This window comes from Canis aureus, chromosome 4 (genome assembly GCF_053574225.1).
Source record: "Canis aureus isolate CA01 chromosome 4, VMU_Caureus_v.1.0, whole genome shotgun sequence".
Classification (NCBI taxonomy): Eukaryota; Metazoa; Chordata; class Mammalia; order Carnivora; family Canidae; genus Canis; species Canis aureus.
The window spans coordinates 22871758-22881029 of NC_135614.1; the positions used below are offsets into that span (position 1 = coordinate 22871758).

The 9272-nt window shown below is 51.1% G+C and overlaps 1 protein-coding gene across 1 annotated transcript in view; it reads left to right on the forward strand.

The window, feature by feature from the left end:
* The window catches only part of MACROH2A2 (macroH2A.2 histone), a 48649-nt gene that overhangs the window by 36905 nt on the left and 2472 nt on the right, over window positions 1-9272 (forward strand). The window contains exons 5-8 of the mRNA XM_077894826.1: window positions 856-966; window positions 2427-2526; window positions 7000-7089; window positions 9021-9195. Coding sequence (XP_077750952.1) covers window positions 856-966; window positions 2427-2526; window positions 7000-7089; window positions 9021-9195 — 476 coding nt within the window. The remainder of the gene's footprint in view (window positions 1-855; window positions 967-2426; window positions 2527-6999; window positions 7090-9020; window positions 9196-9272) is intronic.

Consider the following 9272-nt stretch of genomic DNA (forward strand, 5'->3'; position numbering starts at 1 on the left):
TCCACTGCCCCCATCAAAATCTTAGGTGAGAGATGATAGCCTGGAGCCCTTCTTCATTTCTCTTGAGAGCTCCACATTGCACACAAAAACATTTCTGTCTCCCACAGACTGTGTGTCTCCCACAGATGGTCACTGGGTTCAGCCAGTGGGTTGTGGATAGCCCGAGGTGCTAAGTAGCTGTAGCTCGGAGATGCCATTTGCAGAGGAGTACTTTCATATGCTGCCCAGTACGATAACCACTAGCCACATGTGGCTTTTTAATTTGAATTCATTAAAACTAAATCAGATTAACAATTAAGTTCATTGGTTACATCACCCACATTTCAAGGGCTCAAGAGGCATAGGACATTTCCATGATCACAGAAAGTTCTATCAGACAGCGCTGCTTTGGAGGTTGTCAAATTCCCCTTCTACAGACCTCTATGATAACACAAAAGATTTACAAGAGTTCACTCCACTTCCTGTGGGTCCCAAGGAAATTCTGGGGAGAAGGGAGGTCGAATGGTAGGCTATGAATAACCCCTCTTGGTTCTGCTGCTTGCCATCGTAAGCTGTGGGCTTTGCAAAAAAAAAAAAAAAAGAAAAAGAAAAACAAGAATAACGTACCCGTGTCCAGGTCTGAGTGAGGAATACAGGTACCTGTGAGCCTCTTTAACACTCTTTATTTGGGGTGGCACCCCTTTATTTCCCTCGTATTGCTGTGCCTTGCTTCCCTCCATCGAGAAGAGCAGAACTTAACACCTAACCACTTCCTTTCACATCCAAGGTGGTGGTAGTCGTAGGAAGAACTTAATAAAGCCACTTCGGGCTTTTTCTGGATTATTTCCCATCTCTCCTTCTGATTTCTACCAACAGTCCAAACCAAAGGACAGCGATAAAGAAGGAACTTCAAATTCCACCTCTGAAGATGGGCCAGGGGATGGATTCACCATTCTGTCTTCTAAGAGCCTTGTTCTAGGGCAGAAGGTAATAAAGACAATTGTAATGTGCTGTGGTAAAAACACTATTGCATTTTTACAACCCACTGTTTGCGAGCAATGATGCTTCCTTCTTCCCTTGCTCCCCTAATACAACTTTCGCCCGGGTCTTGAATTATTCATGTTTAGACTAAAGAGCTATGACAGTGTCTACGTTGTGAGAATCAACAAGCTCTTTAGTGCCAAGAATTATTTGTCTGACATCGATCAGACAAAGGTAAACATAGAGAACCTTCCTGGTCAGGTGATAGAATGACATCATTGCCAGGATGTCACCCCGTACCCCCCTCATTCCTGGGCCCACCCAAAACATCCTTAACTAACTTTCTCAAACAGCCCTGGGAGGCCAGCCTGCCATGGTTCTTCGATGTGATTTATCAAAGAAAGAAAAATAGAAATATATGTTTCCTGAACATCTCCGGTGTTAGAAATGAATTATTTGACAATAACTCAGTCTACTTGCCTTTCTAGACTGCAGAAAGAAAACAAGCAGGGCTTTACATCTGAACAGCCTGCAGCAGGCCAGACAGACATGCAAATAATTCATTCCCGCTAGCATAAAGTTTACAGAACAATTCATCTACCACGTTAAATGGGGCTGAAGTAAGACATTCAGGGAAGCAGTCAGTGAATCGCATCTCTGGTAGCTGAGCATTTGCAGCCTGGTAATAGGATACACCTCTACTGAAGCAATCGGGAAGCGTGTTACAGAAGCGTGTGCATGGGGCTGGCTCCTAATTTTTCACTGACGAAAAGCATGTTCCCCAAGGGGCTGGCCACAGTTGCATGACAATTAGCTTTTTCTCCCTTACCTAGGGGAAGGTGACTGTCGAGCTCACAGGGGAGACGATGCAAAATGCCCTGCATTCCGCTCAGCTGTGAGCACGCAGGGCAGCATTTCACAGGTGTAGCCCCAAGAATGTGATCCCCAATATGCAAGGTGGCCCAACGTAGGTAGGTCGGAATCCAGGAGCCCATCACTTATCCTGAGTGAGGTCCATCGGCCACACGTCCCTGCCACCAGAGGTCTGTGCTGCTCTGGGAAGAATATAGGGTGCTGAGGGGAGGGTGGAGGGCCAGCCTGGTTTCCCTAGTAGGAGCCGCTCTGACGGTATGTCACCCCACACCGAGGCCCCCCCGGATTGGGAGATGGAAACGTAGCTCTAGAGAAGGGAAGAAGAGGGGAGGGCCCATTCTTGCTCCTGGAAGAAGAGGCTGGTTGGTTGCGTGCTGCTGGCATCATGGTGGACATCAAATCCGCTGAGTTCAGAAGAGCCCACTGAAGCCCAAACAACAGGCAAACTTGAGATGGTCGCTCCACACCACAGGCCTTTATGTAGACATTCGCTATCAATAATTGAGAGAATTAACAGATGTGAGGTAAAATGTGAAGCTTTTTAATTGGATTTGCTCTTTCCCAACCCTCTCCATCTTTCCCCCCTGACGCAGCTGTCCCTGACGCAGAGTGACATCAGCCATATTGGCTCCATGAGAGTGGAGGGCATTGTCCACCCCACCACAGCCGAAATTGACCTCAAGGAAGATATAGGTAAGGTCCTGAGACTTAGGTAGGGTGCCAGAGAGTGGCCCACTGTTTGGGCAAGTTCTCCTGAAGTTGGTCATTGTCAACCAGAGATCCTCTGCTTGGGGGACCATGTCACACTCTGTATGTCACCAAACAGCATTACTAGAAAACAACTGATTTCGTTTTTAATCTGCATATATTTCCAAAATGTTTATTGAAGGATTATATAAAAACAGATCATTAGTGCACATCTTGATGACTTTTCCTCTAAGTGAACACAGCTGTGTAACGGGCACCTTGATCACGAAGCAGAACCTCACCTGCGCCCCAGAATGCCCTCTTCCTGCCCCATCCCAGTCCCCAATCCCTCCAAGCATAACCCCTGTCCTGTCTCCTCCCAGCACAGATGGCTGTCCTCTGGAATTTTATATAAATGATATCATGCAGTGCGTTTTCTTAGGTGTCTTTTGCTTAACTTTGTAAAATCCACCCCCAGCGTTGGGCGCGACTGTCATCCGTTCCTCTTCTTGGCCATGTGGTATCCCGCTGTAGGAATATATGGCAGTGTGCTGACCCTTCCACCGCTGATGGCGTTCACAGAATTTCTAGGTTGGGCCAGAAGGAGTAGTGCTGCTGTAACCGTCACTGTACATTTTCGGGGTAAACCTCCATGTTTATTTTGAGCTTAAAAATTAAGAACGCCTTTGGTGAAAAGGAAATGGACATCTGGGTGAAGTTGTCTGTAAGGCTCTGCACTGAGTCACTTTACGGGGGGGCGGGGTGCCACCTGTCCCACGGGGGTGGAGGGAGCTGGTCCGGGCTAGGTGGAAGTATTGGGGAGCATAAGCTATGGAGGGCACTAGACACAATAGCACACTAGAGGGGCACCATCCTATCCATTTTTTTACAAGACGGAAGTGCCTTAAACTCTCATCGCAAAAGTAAAGTGAGCAAAGAAAGGGCCTTGTCCCTGGGATGCTGGGCTTGCTTCTGAGATAAGGGAGATGCTAGTAGCTCAGCCTTGGCTGGCAACACCAGGGGGGCCCCCCCACACACGGTTTCCTCTGTGGCATCAGAGGCCTCTTGCATCAGGAAAGCAATCAAGATGTGTTTTCATTTTTTTTTAAGTGGTGATAAGGTAGAAAGAACACAGGTATTGGAGCAAAAACTCAGGCTCAGATCCCAGCAGTGGGGCTTCTGGAGTCGGGATGGGTCTGTGTCTGGATTTTAGACATCACCTCTGAGCTGTGTGACTTGGGGCAGGTTTCTTAAGCTCTCTGAACCTCAGTTCCCTCCCCTGTGAGAACAGCAATAGCACCTGTGTCTTAGCGGTGCTGTGAAGACTAAGTAGGGTAACACACGGATGAGGCTTAGTGCTGAGCACAGGCCCCGACGTGGCCCTTGATTTCACAGCCCCGCTGTGATCACAACCTGAGCCAAAATCAAGAGGCAGATGCCTAACAGACTGCACCACCCAGGCACCCCTCTGATTTATTCTTTTTGAAAGCATTGTGTGCTACTACAGAAGAGTTCGAGCATGCACAGAAATAGCAGAAGAGGGACGCCTGGGTGGCTCAGTGGTTGAGCGTCTGTCTTTGGCTCAGGTCATGATCCTGGGGTCTGGGATCGAGTCCTGCATCAGGCTCCCCACAGGGAGCCTGCTTCTCCCTCTACCTGTGTCTCTGCCTCTCTCTCTGTGTCTTTCATGAATAAATAAACAATAAATCTTGAAAAGAAAAAAGAAATAGCAGAGGAGCATGATGAAACCCTACACGTTCTGTTGCAAGCTTATCAACCCATGACGGAGTCCTCTTCGGTGCCACCCTGCCCACAGTCCTCCAGACCTCACGCCATCATATCTGTGGATATTTCAGAATGATAAGGGCTAGTTTTTGGCAGCATCACCACAATATCATTATCACAACTGGGATAAGTCATGTCATCAAATACCGGTCACTATTCAAATTTCAGTCATGTCATAAATATAATTTTTTTAAATGTATTTGATTCAGGATCCAAAGAAGTCCACACCCTGCAACTGGTTGATAAGTCTCTTAGAACCCAGAGGTTCCTCTTTCATATCTTTCCCTCCTTTCTCTCTCTCTCTCTCTCTCTCTCAATTTATTTTGTTGAGGAAGCTGGGCCGTTTAGCTGTAGGGTTTCCCAAGTCTGGATTTCATTGATTGCCTTCTCCTGATTCCATTAAACATGTTTCTCCTGTTTTTCTTATAAATTGGTAGTTGGATCGAGAGACTTAATGAGATTCAAGGCTCAAAAAGTTTTGGCAAGACTCCCTGGTCAGCGATGGAATGTTCTCCCATTAGGAGGCACATGATGCCCGGTTGTCTCTCACTGACACTCCTTGTCTGAGTTTGTCTGTTTGTTAGGGGTGGTGTGAGGTGGGGGCCATACCCTAATTCTAGCCCTCCTTCCTTTCTTCACTGGAATGCTTCCACAGAGACAAAGTCCCTTCATCAACACTCCAGGTTGCTTTATTCTTGGAAGTCTTCAGGGAAGAGTGTGGGCGCACCTTGCCTTCCACACGCTCCCACCCGGCCCCTTACACCTGCTCCCCCTGCTTCTCCGTGTGAATGGGGCTGCTGGCTGCGGCTCCTGGCCTTCTCCAGGCTTCTGTGACCCAGCATATCAGCACTGGCCAGAAGCCTGAGGGCCAGAAAGAAGATTTTCTTTTTTAAGATTTTATTTATTTATTCATGAGAGACACAGAAAGAGGCAGAGACACAGGCAGAGGGAGAAGCAGGCTCCATGCAGGGAGACCAATGCGGAACTCGATCCCGGGACCCCAGGATCACACCCTGAGCCGAAGGCAGCTGCTCAACCACTGAGCCCCTGGGTGCCCCCAGAAAAGAGACTTGAAGGCCCGAGATTACCATTTCCAAATCATGTCGCTGAACCCAAGCACATTCATGAAGAAATTCCCTCCCATTCCCACCCCCAGGGAAGACTGACTGCTAATAGACGGGGTCCACAATCACCTGCAGGACGTCCTGTGGCTCTCCAAATACACTTCAGTGTCCCAGGGGGGAGGGAGAAGCTCCTTACCCAGGTCCCAGAGAAGCCCTTGAGCTGAATAATAACCACCACCATAATAGCTATGAAGAAGGAGAGCTGAGACTGGTCCCAGGTAGCCAGATCACCACATTCATTAGAAGATGAAAGCACTTGGGGAGAGAGACCTCATCCTGCACCCGAGAGCAGCAGCTATCTAGTCTAGACAAGACGCCTAGATAAGACGCCCGTATGTCGCTCAGAGGCATGAGGACCCCCGGTGCGCAGACATGGGGTCCCTGTTGGCCAGAGACGGAGTCCCGCCATCCCCTGGGGACTCCACTTGGGCCTCTGTAGAAGCACAACCCTGAAATCTCAAGTAGAGAATTGTCATGACATCAGAGATTCAAGGGATCTCCCATCAGGAAGGTCCTTAGAGTTTAGCCTCTCAAATTTGCATTTTTCCATTGAAAACCAAGGCCAGGGTTGGAGGAACACCATCGCACGCTGCCCTGGGCCTGTGTGTGTCCTCTGACCCCAAGACTTTCCACACATAGTTGGTGAGCTGGGCATAGGACCTTAGAGCTCTCCACCCAGAGGGTCCTGCTGAGTCGTGTGTCACCTCGGGCCTAGGACCAGGCTCAGGACCTGGTGACAAGAGGCAGGTTGCAGGGTCTGTGAGCAGTCACTGCCTTCAAATCACCCAGACACTGAATTTAACCAACCCCTTGTGGGGACTTAACTCAGAGATGAGAACACTGGAGCCCCAATTTTTTTTTAAGTTCACCTTTAATACACAGCATAGGAAATGACATAGGCAGTGGTATTACAACTGCGCCATATGGTGACAGATGGTAGCTACCCTGGTGGTGAGCACAGCGTAGTGTGTAGAGCACAGCATAGCGTTGTCCGATCACTATGTTGTACACCTGAAACTAATGTAACACTGTGTGTCAACTGTACTTGCATTTTTAAAAAATCACCTTTAGGACTCATGTCCTGAGACTGCTTATGACCAAATCACTCCCTGGAAAGGTCCTTTAAAAGAGTTTGCTACAGGGGCACCTGAGTGGCTCAGTCTGTTAAGTGTCCGACTCTGGTCATAATCTCAGGGTTGTGGGATCGAGCCCCACGTCAGGGTCTGCGCTCAGTAAGGAGTCTGCTTGAGATTCTCTCTCCTCCCTCTGCCCCTTCCCCTGTGTGTGCTCACTCTCTCTCTTCCTCTCTCCCTCTCTCTCTCTCAAATAAATAAATAAAATATTTAGGGGAAGAAAGGAGTTTGCTAGAATCCAAGTCCTGCAGGACAGAAGCACAGAGACCCCTGCGGGCAGTGACCAGGGGCAGCGAGGGTTCCAATTGCAAAGTGTGACTCCTACTTCCCATGTGTGGCTGTGGGTTTGTCTGTGGCCTATGAAAACTGTGTGAAGCAGTGTAACTCGTGACTCTGGAAAGGACTACGGCAATGGCTTCTCCTGTTCTCCTCCACAGGGAAGGCCTTGGAAAAGGCGGGCGGCAAAGAGTTCTTGGAAACAGTAAAGGAGCTTCGCAAATCCCAAGGCCCTTTGGAAGTTGCTGAAGGTAGGTGTGGCGGCGGGCCGTGTTCCCGGCACAGCCTCGGCACCGTCCCCGCCAGCGTCAGCGCTTCACGCACCATCAGTGTGCCAAGCAAGATACACCACGGCCAATGAGTTAGCTTGAGCAGGCCTGTGTAGACCACTCAACACAGTCTGGGGACGACCAAGTGTCCGGATAGTTGTCAGTTTGCATCAAGTCACCCAGAGATGAAGCAACTGAGTTAGCTTCCACTCATCATGTTGTCCTACCATCACCACCACGAGTCTAGAGCTCTTCTGGGTGTCTCCCGAAAACACCCCTCTCTCCTCCCCGGCCCCTGGTGACCCCCAGCCCTCCTTCCGCCTCCGTAGATGTGCCTGTCCAGGACATGGCACGTGAACAGGATCATAGGCTCTGTGACCTTTGCTGTCTGGCTTCCCTCACTTCATATAATCTTCTCAAGGTCCACCCATACCAGAGCATGCATCAGTGCTTTGTTCCTTTTTTGTGGTTGAATAATATTCTGTTTTGTTTATCCATTCATCAGTTGGGTTGTTTCCCGACTGCTGCACGTCTGGCTGTTGCAAATCGAGCGGCTGTGAACATTGGTGCACAAAGTTGTGTTACAAACAGTCCCTAGGGCAGCCCGGGTGGCTCAGCGGTTTAGCGCTGCCTTCAGTTCAGGGCGTGATCCCAGAGACCTGGGATCAAGACCCATGTCGGGCTCCCTGCATGGAGCCTGCTTCTCCCTCTGCCTGTGTCTCTGCCTCTCTCTCTCTCTCTCTCTCTGTGTGTCTCGCATGAATAAATAAATAAAATCTTAAAAAAAAAAACAAAAAACACAGTCCCTAGTAGCCACAGGCTTCCCGAACTGCCCAGGCCCCCAGAGCGAGGCCAGGACCCCTGCCACAGCCGGTTCCTTGAGGGTCACGGAACCCCAGCTCTGCGAGGGTGGCTTGGGGGGAGCAGGGTTCACCGGAGAACAGCGAGGGGCTCAGACCAAAGAGCTCGGGTGGGCCTGGGGGAGTAGATAGGAGTCTGAACTGGGACAAGGAGACAAGGCTGGCATAACTAAACTGCACAGCCCATTCTGAACCCCCGCTCCCACCGGGGGCTCCTTGGGTAGGGAGGGGTGGCCAGAAGACAGTCCCTGACCCTGGGGATGTGCAACCAAGTAGTGCAGCGCTTTGCCATCTACGGAGGGCCCTCACCCACACGTGCACACAGGCGCTGCGCCAGACCCAGCGAGCCAGGACCCTGGGGGCCCCCCGGGTGGGGGCTGCGGGGCCGTGTGTCCACCTGTTGAAAGCTGTCCTATCCTTTTCCTATCCCTGCTGTAACGAGTCACAGTGTTACGAACACTACAGTTGGCAGGACTGGCTCCTCCCTTCCTCCCTCCCAGCTTCTGGGCTGTGCCGCTCCCTGGCTCCGTGCTCACATTGCCTTCTCCTACCCTTAGCCTTCCTACCCGCCCCCCTCTCGCCCCGCTCAGAAGGACCCAGGTGATTCCATTGAGGGCACACCCAGATCACCCAGGGTGATCTCCCCGTCTCACAATCCTTCACTAAAACACCTCCGCCAAGTCCCGTTTGCTATGTGAGGTAAGGCTCCCGGGTCCCAGGGATCTGGACGTGGACACCCGGGGAGGGCCATTCCTCAGCTGCCAGAGATGATTCTGACGGGTCCCCTTCACTGGAAACCGTGGTCAGCAGGTGACAGCCACGTGCCACCACATGAGCCTTGAACGCACCTGTCCAAAGCCGGTGCCCACTGCCCAAAGCAATCCCGACAGGGTTCCTGCTCTTTGCCGGGCGTCTGGTCCCATCAGAAGCACAGGATGGTGCCCCGCTTCCCCATTCAAAGCATCTGGGGGTCCTCCACGAGGTTCGGCCTGTAACCCCCGGCGGGAGGCACAGGTGTAGGAAGTAACCCGCAGTGTTTCTCTCCTGTCCCAGCCGCTGTCAGCCAATCCAGCGGACTTGCAGCCAAATTTGTCATCCACTGTCACATCCCTCAGTGGGGCTCCGACAAATGTGAAGAACAGCTGGAAGAGACCATCAAAAACTGCCTGTCGGCGGCGGAGGACAAAAAGCTCAAGTCTGTGGCATTCCCACCATTCCCCAGCGGCAGGTAAGATGCGCTTCTCTGGGTGGCCAGGGAGGCGGGGGGCTCTCCCCCAGCCTGCTCCCTCGGGCCTGCTTCTCTCC